General features: G+C 44.4%; 1 protein-coding gene across 3 annotated transcripts in view; it reads right to left on the bottom strand.

Annotated features, from left to right (window-relative positions):
• Nucleotides 1–10571: 10571 nt before the first annotated feature.
• The window catches only part of LOC105490620 (minichromosome maintenance 10 replication initiation factor), a 50976-nt gene continuing 40710 nt past the window's right edge, over nucleotides 10572–20837 (bottom strand). For all 3 annotated transcript variants that reach the window (XM_011756430.3, XM_011756428.3, XM_071070480.1), the window contains 4 exons: nucleotides 19424–19537; nucleotides 16390–16535; nucleotides 11340–11382; nucleotides 10572–11246 (listed from right to left, as the gene is read on the bottom strand). In XM_011756430.3, the coding sequence (XP_011754732.2) occupies nucleotides 11163–11246; nucleotides 11340–11382; nucleotides 16390–16535; nucleotides 19424–19537 (387 nt within the window). In that variant the 3' untranslated portion in view covers nucleotides 10572–11162. The remainder of the gene's footprint in view (nucleotides 11247–11339; nucleotides 11383–16389; nucleotides 16536–19423; nucleotides 19538–20837) is intronic.

Consider the following 20837-nt stretch of genomic DNA (forward strand, 5'->3'; position numbering starts at 1 on the left):
GTGGAAGAGACAGGTATAACAGAAAAACTTTAAGGCCAGGTGTGGTGGGTCATACCTGTAATCCCGGTGCTTTGGGAAGCTGAGGCAGGAGGATGGCTTGAGGCCAGGAGTTTGAGGGTGCAGTGAGCTATGACCAGGCCACTGCATTCCAGCTTGTCGGATAGTGAGACCTTATCTAAAAAAAAAAGAAAGAAAGAAAAAGAAAAAATGAAATTTGATAACAACATGTGTCCATCTCTAGATTAGTTAACAAGTGGATGGTGAGCCTGCCAACTGGGGTTGGCAGTTTGGCAGCAGTGCAAGCTTAACCATTGCTAGCTCAGATCCTGAGTCAGGTGTGCAGGCTGTTCAGCCAGCAATACCAGGGAGGTTGCACTGTATTGGTACATAACTGACCTTCTGGTTGGATGCCAAGTCGGGCCCTGTAGTAGGTAGCCTCTGCTTACAAGTTTATTTATTTTTTTTTTAATTAATGACTTAAAAAAAATACTCGGTGCACAACAGAAAAAAAGGCAAAGTGTTGCTCTGTCACTTCCATGGAGAAACAAGAGGGGCCCCAGTCTGGTTCATATTGGTCAGGATAACACACCCCAATGCTTTCTGGCAAGAGGGCAGTTCCCCTTTGCTGCATGGTAGTGATCAGATGGATGTCAACCGATAAACTGACTCACAGCCACACCATGCACCACCTGCCTGTCGTGTGTCCACAGGAAGGAATGCAGGGGTTTTCAGATGTCAAAAACCAAGAATGGCTTGCTTCAAAAAGCAAAACAGCCTGTCCTTGCCTTTTCCCTGGTCATGCTTAGCATGGTAGCTCTAGATACCGAACTCTGGCAGAAAGGAGCTGAATAAGAATTCCATCACCTTGTTCTACCCCCATCCTTAACAAGGGCTCCATTATACTTCAGAGTTTTCAAATTCGGTCCAGAATTCCTTCACCAAGTGCCAGCTGCGGTCACTTCCTTGGGCGGGAGAAGCGTAACAGTGGTAACACGACCTGGGATCTGGACAGCCACAGTTCACAGGAAATGAGGAACAGGGTGGTTTGCATTTCTGGAGACTGGCCTTGTCAAAAGTGTGGCCTTTGGGGCTTCTTTTGCTTGGGCTTCTCTGTTCTTTCATTACTTTCCCGTAGTTCTTAGTGGGTTCCAGGTAAGTGGTTGAAAACAAATTTGTCAAAGGATAAATCTGTCATTCATTTTTATTCACCAATTTTGCATATGTTGGAATTTCATTTTCCCGGTGCATGCTAAAGGTACAAGGAAAAAACAATGTTTTTGTGTGTTCCAGGAGAGATTTTACAATTTATTATAATGTGTCTTTGTTTATTTAGATTTTTTAGAAGGAGCTGGTAAGTTTTGTGAGCCACAGAATGATTAAAACTTTTTTTTAACTTATCATGTGGTTTTTATCAGTTACATTGAGTTGGGTTATTTTATTTCTAATTCATTTTCTGCCAATTATGTTCTAATTCTTTGGGAAGTTTTTCATAATTTAAAAGTTCAGGCTGGGCATGGTGAGTCACACCTGTAATCCCAGTACTTTGGGAGGCTAAGGTGGGAGTGTCGCTTGAGCCCAGGAGTTTGAGACCGGCCTGGGCAACGTAGTGAGATCTCATCTCTACAAAAAAAAATTAAAAATTAGTTGGGCATGGTGGCACATGCCTGTAGTTCCAGCTACTCGGGAGACTGAGGTGGGAGGATTGCTTGAGCCCAGTAGGTTGAGGGTATAGTGAGCTATATGACACCACTGCACTTCAGAATGGGCAAGAGAGTAAGACCCTGTCTCTAAAAAAATGTCTCTAGCCTTTAAGGGATTTCTCTAAAAACAAATTGGTTAAATATAAATGTTCTAGTCTACAATTGAGAATTCTGATATACTTTGTGATCTTGTAATGTTTAAAATTATAAATGTTTAAAAATGTTTTCTTCACTTTTCACATTATCTTGGCTTTTTAAAATTAAAAATAGTCTAACAGGTAATGCACACCCATGGTTGAACATTTTTAAAGAACAGAAAGGAATACAGTAGAAACGTAGTCCCTACTGGGTCTCCAGAAAGAAACCATTATCACCATTGTCTTGAGTTTTCTTCACATGATCCGTACACATCTATGTATATAAACTTTTTTCCATTTTTATTATTTATTTATTTATTTTTCTGCCAGGAACATTGTGCTGACCATTTTTATTTTTATTTATTTTTTATTATACTTTAAGTTCTAGGGTCCTTATTTTTGACCAGTGATGTTTTTGGGCAGGAGTACAAGCTCAGCCTGCTCCTAGCTCAGATCCTGAGTCAGCCCTGAAGGCTATTCAGCCAGTGACACCAGGGAGGTTGCACTGTATTCACACAAAACCAAAACTGTCCTGGTTGGATGCCATGCCTGGTTTAATGCCAGTTGGTTTCCCTATTTTTTTTTTTTTTTTTTGAGATGGAGTCTTGCTCTGTTGCCCAGGCTGGAGTGCAGTGGTGCAATCTCGGCTCACCGCAAGCTCCACCTCCCGGGTTCACACCATTCTCCTGCCTCAGCCTCCTGAGTAGCTGGGACTACAGACGTCCACCACCATGCCTGGCTAATTTTTTTGTATTTTTAGTAGAGATGAGGTTTCACCGTGTTAGCCAGGATGGTCTCCATCACCTGACCTTGTGATCCGCCTGCCTTGCCCTCCCAAAGTGCTGGGATTACACGCATGAGCCACCGCGCCTGGCCTGGTTTACCTATTAAACCAACTTTCTACCACGAATAAAAACCTGTATAGTTAATTTATAGTTAAGCAGTTTTTGTAAAGCTTTCCAAAAAAAAAAAAAAGGAAAAAAAAACCTTCCTACAGGAATGGCAATGGAAATGTTTGAAGGGGACATGTCTGAAAAGAACCCTGATTTCACACGCAAACAAAGGTGAACATTTTTCTAGATAATGTCTCATTAGTTTAGACACTAATAATACTTTCGAGTCTCAAATAACACACTAGTGAGTCTGGATCATTTAGTGTGTAAACCCCCAAGTTAAAGACTTGCAGAAATAAAAATGATAATCCCATCCCTCCGAGGCACTGAGGTCTGGAGTACTAGCTTATGATTTTATTAGCTCATGTTCTAAGTTGTAATTTTTCATGCACTCAGTACAGAATGGAAGGGCACTGAGGGACAAGATATTCTATATTTATATTTTGTATTGTATTCCTCTGTCCTTTAAACATTTTAAACCATGTGTATTCAAACTATTTTTAATTAGAAAAGTCAAGATAATATGGAAAGTGGCAAAACTTTTTTAAAAAGTGTTAATACATTGTAAGATCACAGAGTATATCAAAGTCATCAGTTGTAGACTAGAACATTCATATTTAACAAATTTCCTTATGGACAAATCCCTTAACTGCTAGAGACAGAACTTTTAAACTAAAGTGATTTACACAATTAGAATGGTATCCTGAAATCATTATTGGAAAAAATAGTACAGCATGTCCTTTAGAAAGTCACTGCAGATGTGGCCGGGGTGTGGTGGCTCACACCTGTAATCCCAACACTCTGGGAGGCCGAGGCAGGTGGATCACTTGAGGTCAGGAGTTCCAGACCAGTCTGGCTAACATGGTGAAACAGTCTCCCCTAAAAACACAAAAATTAGCCGGGAGTGTCGGTGGGTGTCTGTAATCCCAGCTACTCCGGAGGCTGAGGCAGGAGAATCACTTGAACCTGGGAGGCACAGGTTGCAGTGAGCCAAAATCACGCCACTGCACTCCAGCCTGGGTGACAGAGTAAGACTCCATCAAAAAGAAAAAGAAAAGAAAAAAATGAGTAATAAAATAAGACCTGAAAGTCGAAATGACTTCTCGATCCATGCGTTGCAGAATGGAGGCTGTGTTAGCAGGCATGAAAACATTAATCTCTTTGTACGTCTCTGTCAGAGCTCTTGGATGACCAGGTGTATTGTCAACAAGCTGTGATACTTTGAAAGGAATCTTTTTCTGAGCAAGAGGTCTCTACAGTGGGCTTAATGTATTCCATAAACCAGATGTGCTCCAATCTGGGCTTTACTTTTCCATTTATAGAGCACAGAGTAGATTTAGCATAAATCTTCTTACAGGTTCTAGGATTTGGGGAAGAGTAAATGAGTATTGACTTCGGGCCGGGCGCGGTGGCTCAAGCCTGTAATCCCAGCACTCTGGGAGGCCGAGACGGGCGGATCACGAGGTCAGGAGATCGAGACCATCCTGGTTAACATGGTGAAACCCATGGCCGGGCGCGGTGGCTCAAGCCTGTAATCCCAGCACTTTGGGAGGCCGAGACGGGCGGATCACGACGTCAGGAGATCGAGACCATCCTGGCTAACACGGTGAAACCCCGTCTCTACTAAAAATACAAAAAGAAATTAGCCGGGCGTGGTGGCGGGCGCCTGTAGTCCCAGCTACTCCGGAGGCTGAGGCAGGAGAATGGCGTGAACCCGGGAGGCGGAGCTTGCAGTGAGCCGAGATCGCGCCACTGCACTCCAGTCTGGGCGACAGAGCGAGACTCCGTCTCAAAAAAACAAAACAAAACAAAACAAACAAACAAACAAAAAAGACATGGTGAAACCCCGTCTCTACTAAAAAATACAAAAAAAAAAACAAAAAAAAAAACTAGCCGGGCGAGGTGGTGGGCGCCTATAGTCACAGCTAGTCGGGAGGCTGAGGCAGGAGAATGGCGTGAACCCGGGAGGCGGAGCTTGCAGTGAGCTGAGATCCGGCCACTGCACTCCAGCCTGGGTGACAGAGCGAGACTCCGTCTCAAAAAAAAAAAAAAAAAGAGTATTGACTTCAACTTGTAGTCACCAGTGGTCTTAGTCTCTAACAGGAGAGTCAGCCTGTCCTTTGAAAACAGGCATTGGCTTCTTTTTAGCTATCAAAGTCCTAGATGGCATCTTCTTCGAACAGAAGGCTGTTTTGTATACACTAAAAATCTGTTTAGTGGGCCGGGCGCGGTGGCTCACACCTGTAATCCGAGCACTGCGCGAGGCCGAGGCGGGCGGAACACCTGAGGTCAGGAGTTTGAGACCAGCCTGGCCAACATGGTGAAACTCTATCTCTACTAAAAACACAAAAGATTAGCTGGGCATGGTGGTGTGCACCTGTAGTCCCAGCCACTTGGGAGGCTGAGGCAGGAGAATCGCTTGAGCCTGGGAGGCAGGGGTTGCAGTGAGCTGAGATTGCACCACTCAGCATTCTAGCCTGGGTGACAGAACAAGACTCAGTCTCAAAAAAAAAAAGTTTACTTAGCCACCATGATCAATAATCTTAGATAGATCTTCTGAATAATTTGCTGCAGCTTCTATATTACACTTGCTGTTCACCTTGCACTTTTATATCATGGAGACAGCATCTTCATCAAATCTCATGAGCCAACCTCTGCTAGCTTCCAACTTTTCTTCTGCAGCTTCTTCACCTCTCTTAGCCTTCACAGAATTGAAGAAAGTTAGGGCCTTATCTTCCACTCAAATCACTAAAACTTTCTCCATATCATCAATAAGACTGTTTCACTTTCTGATCATTTGTGTGTTCACTAGAGTAGCACTTTTAATTTCCTTCAAGAACTCTTCCTTTGCATACACACCTTGGCTAACTGGTGCAAGAGGCGTGGCTTTAAGGCTATCTCAGCTTTCAACCTGCCTTCCTGACCAAGCCTAATCACTTTCAGATTTTGATTTAAAGTGAGAGATGCAAGACTCTTTCACTTGAACACCTAGAGGCCATTGTAGGGTTACTAATTGGACTAATTTCAATATTGTTGTATCTCAGGCAATAGGGAGACTTGAGGAGGGGAGAGAAATGGGGGAATGGTTGGTCGATGGAACAGTCAGCATACACATTTGTCGATTCAGTTTGCCACCTACATGTGCACAGTTCCTGGCACCCCAAAACAATTACAATAGTAACGTCAAAGATCATTGATCACAGATCACCATAACAGATATAATAATGATGAAAAAGTGTGAAACATTGTGAAAATTACTAATATGTGACAGCTACACAATGAGAGCACATGTTGCTGGGAAAATGGTGCCAATGGGCTTGCTTGATGCAGGTTAAAAATCGCAGTATCTGCACAGTCCAAGAAAAGGAGATATTCCTATTCCCAGAAGACAGAAAAACCTGTTAGTTTACCACAAAAGATATCAAATGGTCAATAGCACATGAAAAGATGCTTGATACTATTGGTCATTAGGGAAATGCAAATTAAAATCATGAGATTCTACTACACATCTATCTGTAGGAGATCAGTCAGAGTTGTGGCAGAAACTACAGGAAAAGAAACAGGCTTTCCAAAAGGGCAGAAGGCTCTGCAAAGCTTCAGGGGAGAATAGCTGAAGGCAACTGTTCTCTAACCCTGAGGCAGAGGGCAAGGAGTAGGTACAAGGGAGTGTAGGGGAATTTATCTTAAACAGGCTTGTTTACTTATGTTGACCACCTTTGATCAGGCACACAATGTTCCTTGAAAGTGAAACAGTAAATGTTAATTACCCGCAGACTGTGTTTGCTCCAGGCTTTCTGCATTATGTCTGCACTGAATAAAAGCAAACAGCTCCAGCTTCTCGCTGCTGCACTTTGGCCCCCAGAGCCTGGCAGCCCCCTAGCTGTTTTTATACTGCGTACCTGTGTCTCAGTACTCCTTTCATCCATCGCTCGGCCAGGGTCTGTGGGACAGACCCAGCATTTATCAGAATGACGAAAATGAAAAAGGTATTGGTGGGGAAGTTAGGTAAATGGAACTCTCGTATATTACTAGTTAGTGTGGAAAATGGTACAACCGTGTTGGAAAATAGTCTGGCAGTTTCTTACAAAGCTAAGATATACTTAACACATAACCTAGAAATTCCATTCCTAGATATTTAGCCAAGAGAAACAAAAACATATACTCAGAAAGACTTATACCTGAGTATTTATAGCAGCTTTATTCAGGACACCCCCAAACTGGAAATCCAACCCAAATACTAAGAGGTGAATAAATTCTGGGGCATATTCATACAATACAATAAACTATGGATCCATGCCACATGAATTGCAAATACTATGTCCAGTGAAAGAAGACAAAGTGTGTCCTGTATGACTCCGTGTATATGAAACTCTAGGAAAGACAAATCTACACGATAGTCATAGAAAATAGATGAGCGATTGGCTGGGGCTTGGGCTGGGAAGAGACAGAGACCTTTTGGAATGATGACAATGTCTTGTATCTTGTGGTGTGGCCATGCAGATGTACACATTTGTCTAAATGTAGCCAACTGCACGCCTAAGATATGTGCCTTTTACTGTATGAAATTTATACTTTGATACAGTCGATTTAAAAAATACCACTATACACGTCTGTAATCCCAGCTACTAGGGGGGATGAGGCAGGAGGACTGCTTGAACCTGGGAGGCAGAGGTTGCAGTGAACCAAGATTGTGCTACTGCACTCCAGCCTGGGTAACACAGCAAGACTCTGAAAAAAACAAAAAACAAAAAACAAAAACAAAACAAAACAAAAACCCACTATAGAAGTCTTGGTCAAGCAACGTTCCCACAGACTTGGTTCCAATTCTGTTTCAGATCTTATTTCCAAATCACTTAACCAACTTACAGGTGTGCACCACCATGCCCAGCTAATTTTTGTATGTTCAGTAGAGACGGGGTTTCACCACATTGGTCAGGCTGGTCTCCAATTCCTGACCTCAGGTGATCCACCTGCCTCGACCTCCTAAAATGCTGGATGACAGGCATGAGCCACCGTGCCCAGCCAGATTTCACCCATCGTTCTTGAGAGCTGTGATAGTTCCAGATCTCTAGCCATGGGATCAGAGAAATCTATTTTACACCTAATGGGTTGCTACTAGAGATATACTTATGCAAACAGATTTGTGCTCCAGATTTTCTAAAATGTCATTAGGTATAATTTCACCTGCTACAAACATCAAGCGTTACTTCTGTCTTTGTCAGCTTTTACACAGAAACTCAATCCATGCAATCTCTTCCTGTCAACTTTGTTACCCACCAGTCCCCTGAAGCTTTGAATGTTGAAGTTCCCTTTGGGGAAAATTCCACACCCATTATTCAGAAGTTCCTCATTTGCTATTCAGGATGGTTGGTATCTAAAATACTTCCGATTTCCTTTTGATGTTTGGAAAGGGAAAATTTATTTTTTGTTTGCCAGTTCAGATCACTGTGTACTTACCTGTTCCAGTGGCTTGTGATTACACATTTAATCCCTATGTTACCAATGACAGGTTAAGAAAAATAAAACACATGTTGGATTTGCATGAAAGCATTTCACAAAGGTTGATAAGGAAGATAGGATTAGACTGAGCACAGTGGCTCATGCCTATAATCCCAGCACTTTGGGAGACCGAGGCAGGTGGATGACTTGAGGCCAAGAGTTTAAGACCAGCCTGGGCAACATGGTGAAAACCCTTCTCTATTAAAAATACAAAGATTGGTCAGGCGCGGTGGCTCATACCTGTAATGCCAGCACTTTGGGAGACTGAGGCGGGCGGATCACTGAGGTCAGGAGTTCAAGACCAGCCTGACCAACATGGAGAAACCCCGTCTCTACTAAAAATACAAAGTTAGCTGGGGTGGTGGCGCATGCCTGTAATCCTAGCTACTAGGGAGGCTGAGGCAGGAGAATTGCTTGAACCCGGGAGGTGGAGGTGGAGGTCACGGTGAGCCAAGTTTGCACCACTGTACTCCAGCCTGGGCAAAAAGAGCAAAACTCCGTCTCAAAAAAGAAAAAAAAAAAAATTAGCCAGGCGTGGTGGCGCACGCCTGTGGTCCCATCTACTTGGGAGGCTGAAGTGGGAGGATTGCTTGAGCCCGTGAGGTGGAGGTTGCAGTGAGCCAAGATTGTGCCACTGCACTCCAGCCCGGGTGATAGAGCAAGACTCTGTCTCAAAAAAATAAGTAAAATAAAATAACAAGTTTCCCTACTCTACCCTACCAACCGCTTCTCATCCCCGAATATGTTAAGAAAGCACATGCACAGAGTACCTCAAAGCAAAGTCCCCCAAGATTGAGCAAAACTAAGAAGTGACAATTATGTTTTAAATTTATTTTAAAAGTTAAAATCAAATTGTAAAAAGGCATCCAGATACCGCTCACCCTCAGCCTTTACAAGCACATTATACAACTTATAAAACAACATACAAGTGAATACTGACTGCAATGATACCCTCTGTTCAAACAAGACCATAGTTTTTCCCAGAAGAACGGGATTGCTCAGACACCAACCTGGTGTTCAAGTTCTGTGTAGTTGTGACCTATTTCATACACGCCGCTGTTTTAAGTTAATGAGATAAATAAATCTACCCTAAATGAGTCATTAAAAACATCAGTTTCAAGTGCTTTCTGGTTCTTATTAATAAATACTTTATTCTTGGCCGGGCGCGGTGGCTCAAGCCTGTAATCCCAGCACTTTGGGAGGCCGAGACGGGCGGATCACTAGGTCAGGAGATCGAGACCATCCTGGCTAACACGGTGAAACCCCGTCTCTACTAAAAAATACAAAAAACTAGCCGGGCGAGGTGGCGGGCGCCTGTAGTCCCAGCTACTCGGGAGGCTGAGGCAGGAGAACGGGCGTGAACCCGGGAGGCGGAGCTTGCAGTAAGCTGAGATCCGGCCACTGCACTCCAGCCTGGGCGACAGAGCGGGACTCCGTCTCAAAAAAAAAAAAATAAAAATAAATAAATAAATACTTTATTCTTTTCTTTGTTAGAAAAAATTAAAAAGAAAAGCAACCTTCTATAAAGCAGAAGTATACTCCTAAAAGAACAGTTATTAGGACATACCCTTAGGAGGAATACGAGTTAGATACAGCACCTTCCACCCAATTAGAGCAAAGTTTTATGAAATCTAAGGCATGTAAATTTTATTTCTGGCTTTTGAAAACCTAAATCAACCATCTCCCACAACAACCTCCCAAAAGCGTTATGTCCCTAACATAATAACATCTTAGGGGAAACCTAAATTACTTTTAGCTAGAACTCAGGCTTCAATAAAATAATTCAACCAATTTACCCAATCTCTAGCTGGTATCAACATTCACTTAGGTCAAATGATATTTGGAAAAACAGGTTGCCCAGACCGAAGAATCTCCTGAATGAAACCTTTGCTGTGGTAATTTGCACAAGGTTTGACCTTTCATTCTTTTTTTTTTGAAACAGACGTGGGCAGATTGCTAGTGCTCAGGAGTTTGAGACCAGCCTGAGCAACATGGCAAAACTCCACCTCTACAAAAAATACAAAAATTAGCTGGGCTTAGTCACGCATGCCTGTACTCCTAGTTTTTGGGAGACTGAGGTGGGAGGATCACTTGAGCCCAGGGAAGCCGAGGCTGCAGTGAGCCGTGATCGCACTACCGCACTCCAGCCTGGGTGACAGAGCGAGACCCTGTCTTAAATAAAAAAATTAAAAAAAAAAAAATGAGATTTTACATATTTCTATCACAGGGCTCCACAATAACGCAAGAGCAGACAGCCTCCTTTCTCTCTCTGTATATAAATTGAAATGCAGAGCGGTTCAGTGACTTGATCAGTTTCAAGGAGTAAAACAGAGATAACAGAATGGAATGAAGAAATCTGGCTTTTAATATCTGTACATCAAGACTATAATAAAGGCAGTTATCACAATTATCTAGATGGGAAAAAGTTTTATTATTTGTAGAAATCCAGTGCTAAAAAATACATTTCAGGATCACTTAGTCCAATCTTCCTGATTTTACAGATGAGAAAACTGAAGCCCAGAAGTTAAGCAACTTACTTGGAGTAAGAGTTAAGCTAAATTAATTCTTTTGCCTCTGGGTGTTCGTATAAACACTAGAATTTTATTGTGACAAAGAAGTGAACACTCTATAATCAAAAGATACAGAAACATAGCTCTCTGTTTACCTTCCAGTTTTGGGGCATGAAGTAATGCAATCATCTACACTGAGCTTAGAAAAGACAATGATATCTTGGTTTTCCACTTAAATGTCAAAGTTAAATGTGGTGTCACACCAACCCAATGGCAGAAACTAAGTAGGCAAAGCTTACGGGCTTAACAAGCATTTGTTTTTGATGGCGTCAATCAGGAACCAATGGACGATACAGAGCCAATCCTTTGCTTTCCAGAGTCAGGAGGGCCAGGAAGGCTGTGGGAAAATGTCTGAAGTTCGGGTTATTTAAGGCTATTCAGAAATTTGGCATGTTCTTCTCCTCTTGGTAACAGAGTTTCTCCTCCTATCTTTGGACCAGTCTTTTCCTAGAAAAATGAAAATATTTTAATAGGAGATGGTTCAACATTATTAGCATGGGTCACTAAAAGGAGTCAAAAATTAGTAGGCAAATGGCATACCTTTAGCATTCCGTCCCGTTCCCATTTGTAGAGGCCACAGTTACTGAAACAGACAAGACGGATTGACTCAGCAGGGTGGTGTAGGCTCACACATGTAAAGACGACGATGCTCACTGCACCTGGGGAGATGGGCCCCCCCATTCAAGGAGAAGCTGTTCGAAGTGACATTTGTATTGTATGCCAAATCTGAGGTTATGCTCAAATGTGACTAAAACTAAACTTGCAATGACTTGGGAAGTAGTCTGTAGGTCCTTACAAAGCTAGAGCCTTCAGAGATGGAGTTTCAAATGATGGTACCACAGGGATCCATGTGCTGCAGGTAATGAACGCACCCTTGATTTTTACAACCGATGGTGGTTGAGATGAGACTCAGATTTATGGAGCTGGCCCTCTGGTGCAGGATAATCCATGTTGGGCCCCTTCCTCCTCTTTTTTTGAAGCAGAAAGGTTGAGCTAAGAAAGGAAAAGTCTTTCTAGTCTGGATCATCCTTCTCCCTTTCTCTTTATAACCCAAAAGCCTTTACTCACTTTCTTGTCTTTTTTTGGAGATGGGGTTTTGCCACGTTGCCCATGCTGGCCTCAAACTCCTGGGCACAAGTGATCTGCCTGTCTCAGCCTCCCAAAGTGCTGGGATTACAGGCGTGAGCCACCGTGCCCAGCCTCTTTACTTTCTTTTTATTCAAAGGGCCCAGGGACTGTTGTTTTGTTTTTATTGTTTTTAGAGACAGGGTTCACTCTGTGGCCCAGGCTGGAGTGCAGTAGTACGATCACAGCACACTGCAGCAGCCTTGATCTTCAGGGATCAAGTGATCCTCCTGCCTCAGCCTATTGAGTAGCTGGGACCAAAGGTGTGCACTACCATGCCCAGCTAATTTTTAAATTTCTGTAGAGATGGACAGTCTCACTATGTTGCCCAGGCTGGTCTTGAACTCCTGGGCTTAAGTGTTCCATCTGCCTCAGCCTCCCAAAGTGCTGGGATTACAGGCATGAGCCACCAAGTCCAGCCCTTCTTGCTCTTGTTTTTAACATGGTGGGTGACTTCCACCCTGAGAAGGGATGTGAACACTATGGTGAAAACTTATTTCCTACGAAGTTTACTCTGGGGAAAAGAGAGAAAGAGAGAAGACATATAATAAAGCCAAGGAAGTATGTCTGCCAGCTCCCTTGGATTTTAGAGGGTTGGGGTGGGGTGCGGATGCTCTGCCTGTCTCTCCTTCCCCTTATCTAGCTTAGAGTCTACTCGTATTAGTCTGTTCTCACGCTGCTAACAAAGACATACCCAAGACTGGGTAATTTATAAAGAAAAGAAGTTTAATGGACTCAGTTCCACGTGGCTGGGGAGGCCTCACAATCACGGTGGAAGATGAAGGACAAGCAAAGGCATGTCTTACATGGCAGCAGGCAAGACAGCGTGTGCAGGGGAACTCTCCTTTATAAAACCATCATCTCTCATGAGACTTATTTGTTATCATGAGAACAGCCCGGGAAAGACCTGCCCCATGATTCAATTACCTCCCACTGAGTCCCTCTCACAACTTGTGGGAATTATGGGAGCTACAATTCAAGATGAGATTTGGGGTGGGGACACAGCCAAACCGTATCACAATTCCTGCCCTGAAAGGTGGCATGCCAGTGGCCATAGCCCTTACAGCCTCCCAACCATCACCTTCCACCTCTAGAGACTGGTTCAGTATCAATGGAGAGAACTCTGGTAGCCTATCAGGAGATCAATGATAAAATTGTGAGAAAAAAAAAAAATCACTATTCTAGTCAGGAGTCAGCAAACTACAACCCCGGTCCAGCACATCGCTAGTTTTTATAAATAAAGTTTTATTTGAACACAGCCGTGCCCAGTTGCCCGTGTATTATCTATGGATGCTTTCAGGCTGCACCAGCAGAGCTGTGTGGCCCACAAAGCCTAATATAGTCACCACTGACATTTTATAGGCAATGTGTGCTGACTTCTGCTCTAGATAAAGAACTAGCCAAGCATGTGGCTCACACCTGTAATCCCAGCACTTTGGTCAGCTGAGCCCACCAGAGTCCAGGAGTTTGAAACCAGCCTGGACAACAGAGTGAGACACTGTCTCTATTAAAAAAAAGTAAATTAAAAAAATTAGCTGGGTGTGGTGGTGCACACCTGTAGTCCCAGCTACTCAGGAGTCAAAGGCAGGCGGATCGCTTGAGTCCATGAGTTCAAGGCTGCAATAGGCTATGATCATGGCACTGCACTCCAGCCTGCAGGACAGAGTGAGACCCTGTCTCAAAAAAAGAAGAAAAAAATTAAAAAAAAAAAAAAAAAAAGCAACTGACAAAAAGTCCAGAAAAAGCGTGGTTCTTACAATCACAGTGCCATCTGGAGGCTGAAAGGCATTGTGCCCTTCCATTTGTGCCCTGTACTTAATGAACAGAATTTTTTTGATTTTTCTAACGTTTTCCATAAGCTCTTACTATAATGACATTTTTAGTCATCTATTTTGGAAAGAAGTCAAGTATCAATATATAAATAACTACTTAAAAAATTATAATCTAGAGTGTGAAAAATTGGCAAGCCACCTCCTGGTAAAGTGACAAACTGGCCCGGGTTCCTGGCTCCCTCCCTAGGATCTCTGGATCGACCAGGGAGAACCTGAAGTGAGAGTGAAGTATGAACTCCAGGAAGTAAACAACAAATGAAAATAAGCAAGCACACAAAAAGGCAGTGATACCATCCCAGTGAGAGCTCTTGACAGGAATAGGAACCCACTGAGGTGAAAGCACTGAGGTGCCGAGGCAAGAGGACACGTGTGGGGAGGGCATAGGGTGCCCGCGGGTGAAATGTGACGGGTGTTGCCATGGGCACGGTCATCAGTTAGGAACAGCAGACGCGATGAACACAGACGCATCCTACAAACACAGAGCCGAGTGAGAAACGAAATCAAATGAGACATATAATTCTGTACCACGTACGCGAAATAAATATGGCTGCATAGCAAGCAGTACACGTTCACAAGAAAACTAACAAGAGGATCACAGCAACCATCTGAGAATGGTTGAGGATGGTGTGAAGGGATGGGATGGAGGGAGAAAGGGTAAGAAGAGAACATGAATGAGCCGGGGAGGGCACTGGATGAACCCGCGATGGCGGCGTGCTGCACCAGGGAGGGTTTCTTAACCCAGCTCCGGAGATGCCACCGTCATATTCTACGCGAATGATGTCCCTTGACTGTCAAACACGGCAGCTCTGCCTCTGTATCTGACGTTGTCCCAAAAAGTAAAAAGAGAAACAAAAGACCCTTACAACACACACAGTCAGCCCTCCACACCTGTGGGTTCAACCACCGCATCTGTGGGTCAAAAGTATTCGGAAAAACACTCATCCTCAGAGATACCATCTTACACCAGTCAGAATGGCTATTATTAAAAAGGCAAAAAATAACCAAATGCTGGCGTGGATGTGGTGAAAAGGGAGCGCTCACACTGGTGGGAATGCAAATTAGCACAACCTCGTACAGAAAACATATGAAGATTTCTCAAAGAACTAAAAATAAGACTACCATTCAATCCAGCAATCCACTACTGGGTATCTAACCAAAGAAAAAGAAATAGGTATACTGATTTCTGCTCACGTATGTTTATCGCAGCACTAGTCACAATAGCAAAGACATGGAATCAAACGAAATGCCCATCAAGAGATGACTGGATAAAGAAAATGTGGTACATATACGCCATGGAATACTGCTCAGCCATAACAAAGAATGAAGTCATGTTTTTTACAGCAACATGGATGCTGGAGCATGTTGGCAACATTTTTCACTTAAGATAATGGCAACATTATCCTAAGTGAAAAAACTCAGAAACAGAAAGTCAAATACTGCATGTACCCACTTACAAATGGGAGCTAACATGTGTATGCAAAGACACAGAAGGTGGAATAATAGACACTGAAGGGTGGGAGGGGGTGAGGGAGGAGAAATTACCTAACGGGTACAATGTACATTATTTCAGGTGATGGCTACACTAAAAGCCCCGACTTTACCACTACACAAACTATCCAGGTAACAAAATTGCACCTGTGCCCCTTAAATTTATACAAATTAAAAAACAAAACAAATATACATATATATGAAGCACAATAAAAAATAATAATAAAAAAATATAACAACTATTTGCAGCATTTACATTGTATTAGGTAATTTTTTTTTTTTTTGAGACAGAGTCTCGCTCTATTGCTCAGGCTGGAGTGCAGTGGAGGGATCTGTGCTCACTGCAAGCTCTGCCTCCCGGGTTCACGCCATTCTCCTGCCTCAGCCTCCAGAGTAGCTGCGACTACAGGTGCCTGCCACCGACCACAGGCGCCCACCACCAGGCCTGGCTAATTTTTTTTTTTGTATTTTTAGTAGAGATGGGGTTTCACCGTGTTAGCCAGGATAGTCTCAAGCTCCTGACCTCGTGAGTTGCCCACCTCAACCTCCCAAAGTGCTGGGATTACAGGCGTGAGCCACCGCACCTGGCTGTGTTAGGTATTATAAGTAATCTAGAGATGATTTAAAGTATATGGAAGGATATGTGCACATTATATGCAAATATGACACTATTTTATATCAGAGACTTGAGCATCCACAGATTTTCGTAGCCTGCGGGGAGAGTGCTGTCCTGGGACCAGTGCCCCTTGGATACTGAAGAACAGCAGCCCTCACAAGCTAAAGACATATAAAATGATCAAATAACTCTTTGGAGAGAGGAAAAAAATGTTATGTGCATCCTAGCCCCCAATAAACACATACATGTTGACCACCCCACCCTATGATTCTTCACTTATTTATTCAACAAACACTTCTGAGGACCCCCTATGGGCCAGGCACTACATTAGGTGTTGGGGACAGCAGTGAAAGGGCAGGGTCCCTTCCTTCCAGGGATTTCAGTTAACAACTTGAGTCCCAAGGGTAGCCTGGAGCTATAGGAAGGCATGGAATGATTATCCAATGTTCCAAGGGAACAGAATCACAGACTCTGGAAAAAGAGATGAAAATCTCCACGAGGGACAAAGAGCTCCAGGTGATTCTCATACCTGCAGTGCTTGTTCGGGAGTCTGTCCAAGGAGATGCTTCTGTTTCCACAGGGACACTTGAAAAACCTCTTCACGCTGTCATGCCAGTGGTATTTGTGCTGCTCATTGACGCAGGTCTCCAGCAGCTTGAAGTGGGTGTAGGCGCACTGCACAGAGCAACAAAAAACCCACACCGCCGGTGAAGAGCTTTTGAGGACAAATGCTCAGCTGCAGTCAGGGCAATCTGCTCCATGACCACCTGGTCTCTCATCACCACCTGGGCCCTTGCTAGGGGACTGGGCCACCTTCGCCTCTTGCTACAGGGACCCGTGTGATTACCTGACTCCCTCACACTGATACCACTGTTTCTCATGTTTGGCCCAATTTCTGGTCAGGCACAAAGTACACAATAACTTTCTGGTATTGTGTAACATGTTCCATGATGACAATAGCAAGGGCAGGAGAAGAAAAGTACTGTAAACCCCTAAATAGCTTCGGTCAGTCTGTGCTAGAGTCATTATGGCCCTTTGCTTAAATAGGATGCAGAGGCTTGGGATCTATTTAGAAAGACTAATCAGCAGCTCTTCCATTTTCTTCTATGATCTATAAAAAGGATATAGGCTTATTCTTACTCCCTATTTCATTAACAGCAAAGCCAAGACAGAGAGATTAAGGAATTCCCTTTTAATTTCGATCCTCAAAAGGACCGAAGAGAATGAGAAATGGTGAGTAAGCAGCAAAACATGTGCGGGAGAGAGCGATGTAACTTCTGGGAATTACACTGAGTTTGATCAATAACTCGAGACTTGGGCAAGCTCAGAAAGTGCAGAGCAGAGTGGTGAGCCCAAGGCTGGCATGACAATGGCCCCCTAAAGATATGCACAGCCTACTCCCCAAAACTGCCGAGTGTGTGCTGGTCCAGGGTGAAGGGGAAATCAAGGCTGCAGGTGAAATTCAGGTTGTTAATGGATAGAGAGATTGTCCTGGATGATCTGGGTGGGCCCAATGGAATCACAAGGACCCTTAAACGTGGAAGAGGTGCTCAGGGCTGGAATGTGAGAGCTCAATCCGCAGACGCTGGCTGTGTTGAGGAAGTGAGGACAGGCAAGGATGCAGCGACTCAGAAGCTGGGCAAGATGATTCTCCCTTACAGCAGCCCCGTCTGCAGGAAACCCGGCCCTGGCTACACCCTGATTTTATTTTATTTTATTTTATTTTATTTTATTTTATTTTATTTTATTTTATTTTATTTTATTTTTGAGACGGAGTCTCGCTGTGTCTCCCAGGCTGGAGTGCAGTGGCGTGATCTTGGCTCACTGCAAGCTCCGCCTCCCGGGTTCACGCCATTCTCCCGCCTCAGCCTCCCAAGTAGCTGAGACTACAGGCGCCCGCCACCACGCCCGGCTAGTTTTTTTTGTATTTTTAGTAGAGACGGCCTACACCCTGATTTTAGACCAGCAAGACCCACAGACTTCTGACCCACACAAGAGATAATAAATGTGCACTGTGAGGCCGGGCACGGTGGCTCATGCTTGTAATCCCAGCACTTTGGGAGGCCGAGGCAGGCAGATCATCTGAGGTCAGGAGTTCCAGACCAGCCTGTCCAACACTGTGAAACCCCATCTCTACTAAAAATACAAAAATTAGCCGGGCAGTGTGGTGTGTGCCCGTAATCCCAGCAACTCGGAAGGCTGAGACACGAGAATCGCTTGAATGAGAGGCAGAGGTTGCAGTGAGCCAAGATCGTGCCACTGCACTCCAAGCTGGGTGACAGAGTAAGACTGTCTCAAAATAAATAAATAAATAATAAAATAACAAAAAATGTGCACTGTGTTAGGCCACCTCATCTGTGATCATCTGTTACGGTGGCAACGGGAGACAACCTACCAGCTCCGCCGCAGGTCCACCGCTGCGTCGGAGTAAGAGCTGCCATCTGAGGTGAAATGCAATGGTGGGTGTGTGTTTCTTGTCTTCTCAAAACTATGTTTAAAAGAATCATCTTTACTTATGCTCCAAGATAGAAACTTTCTCAAGGAAGTCCTACTTTTGGTGGTAGCTGATTCGGAGCTGACCCTCAAATACACAGGAGAGCTAAACTGTTAAAAGGAGTAAGACAGAGAAAAGTGCACTTGGTAAGCTACGCCCCTCCCACGTCTTCTGCAGGTTTATTAAGTAGGCCGATGTGCCACAAAGGGATCGCGGGAACAAATGGTAATGGAAGGAACAGTGTTCACCAAGAGCTTTCTTCTTTCTTCTCTTTTTTCTTTTTGAGATAGAATCTCGCTCTGTTGCCCAGGCTAGGGTGCAGTGGTGTGATCACAGCTCACTGCAGCTTTGGATTCCTAGGCTCAAGTGATCTTCCTGCCTCAGCCTCCCAAATAGCTGGAGCCACAGGTGTGCACCACCACACCTGGCTAATTTATTTTTTGTTGAGATGGGGTCTCACAATGTTGCCCAGGTTGGTCTCAAACTCCTGGCCTCAAGTGATCCTCCTGCCTTGGCCTCCCAAAGTGCTGCGATTCCAGGCGTGAGCCATCGCACCCAACCCTTTCTTCCCATTTTTAATCAATGTTGAGGAATAGAGGACTTAGAATTTTCTAAGAGATTTATGATAAAAATTCTGCAAACACTGATGATGATATAATCCACACTCTGGCTTGAGACTCAACAGAGCAGGTTCAGCCAGGAGTAGGAAAGCAGTGGTGGATCATAACATGAGAGGCTAAGGGGTTCAACCATGGTCCCAAGGCCTGAGAATGCTGAGTGAGGATATGCCAGAACCTGAGAAAGAGTAGTCAGAACCACATGGACCCAGTGGTCCAGGGAAAGAGATGGGGGCTCTGGTCAAATGAGAGAAGAATCCCCTTTGCAGAGCACAGCAGTCAGGTCAGGCAGGAAGCCTGGTCCTGCGCCACCTGCACCCTTTGCTTTCCAGCCTAATTAACTGACACATCACGAGATAGGGCTCCAGATCACACAGGTTCTCCATGTGCTGCCGAGTCACAAAAGCACCATACAGGGCCCATGGGTTGCTGCAGCCCCCGCCTTCACCCACCGTCTTGCATGTCACGACACGGCATTTCACTTCTCTGATGTTTCTCATCTTTTCTTCCATTTGTTCTTTTTTCACCAGTGGCTCAAAGTAGCGCTCCTGCAGCTCAGCCTCGGCCTGGAATGACAGGGCATACGGAAGACCTGGCATTAAATCCAGTATGTGCTCAGGCAGCGCAGTAAGAGTAACTTCATGATTATTCAAATGACTCAGCTGATCATAATCAAAACAGAACAGAACCGAAGAGGCAGGCTAAGTGTGAGAGGGCTCTGGACAGTACCTCGATGAGCTGCAAAGCAAAAGATGACGATGCATAGAAATGACCTCATAACATGCAAAGGGACATGAAAGCATTTGGTGATTTTTATTTTTATTTTATTTTATTTTTGAGATGGAGTCTCGCTGTCACCTAGGCTAGAGTGCAGTGGTGCAACCTCTACCATACTGCAACCTCCACCTCCTGGGTTCAAGTGATTCTCTTGCACCAGCCTCCTGAGTAGCGGGGACTACAGGTGCCCGCCACGATGCCCAGCTAAATTTTTGGATTTTCAGTAGAGATGGGGTTTCGCCCTGTTGGCCAGGCTGGTTTCAAACTCCTGACCTCAGGTGATCCACCTGCCTTGGCCTGCCAAAGAGCTAGGATTACAGGCGTGAGCACCTGGCCCATTTGGTGATTTTTAAAGCACCAAATACAAATAAACACTCTAACGTGACAGTATTATTATGTCAAGTGTGTGCCCAAAGGCAGTTATTTCTACAGTTCTAATACAGACTCCACATACACAATGTACTCCAGGCCCCAAGTGGTGAGTTTCCTGGGTGCACGGAACATCAGCGAACAGCCCTGAGGGCAGAGATCCTTGTGGCAGAATGTGGGTGCAGTGATGGGGTTAGCGTTGCTCCACAGGCAGGAGGGCCCGGGGCCTCGGATGCCACAGAGGCGAGGAGCTCAACTCTGCAGGCTGCAGAGTCAGCTCTGGCATCTCTCCCGAGTTTCAAGTCCAGTGAAAAGATATGATGCAGAATTGTCTCGTTAGTTATGTGTTAACCGAAGGAAGAGCAGATCATTCGGAGTAGTGATACTGAATGGGGATATTTTGAAAATTGGTGGGAGTACTTTCTTTGTCATCGCAATGATTGCTACCTCTGCGGCGAGCAGGGACCAGGAGTGCTGCACTGTCTGCAATGCATGCAACAGTCACCGACACAACCAACGATTGCTTCTCCTCCTGCCTGGCTTCTGTGTGCTCTATGAGACATCTGTGTGGATGGGGAACCTGATTAAAACCCTAGAATGTAACAGCTTTCTACACAACCCTACAATATTTGTGCATGGTTTTAACCTCTGTCGACTACTCCAACAGTAAAACTAGACTCCTGTGTATACTGAGGGACAATGGTACTTTGGTTTCTCAGG

The sequence above is a fragment of the Macaca nemestrina genome, chromosome 9, assembly GCF_043159975.1.
Source record: "Macaca nemestrina isolate mMacNem1 chromosome 9, mMacNem.hap1, whole genome shotgun sequence".
In the NCBI taxonomy this organism is placed as follows: domain Eukaryota; kingdom Metazoa; phylum Chordata; class Mammalia; order Primates; family Cercopithecidae; genus Macaca; species Macaca nemestrina.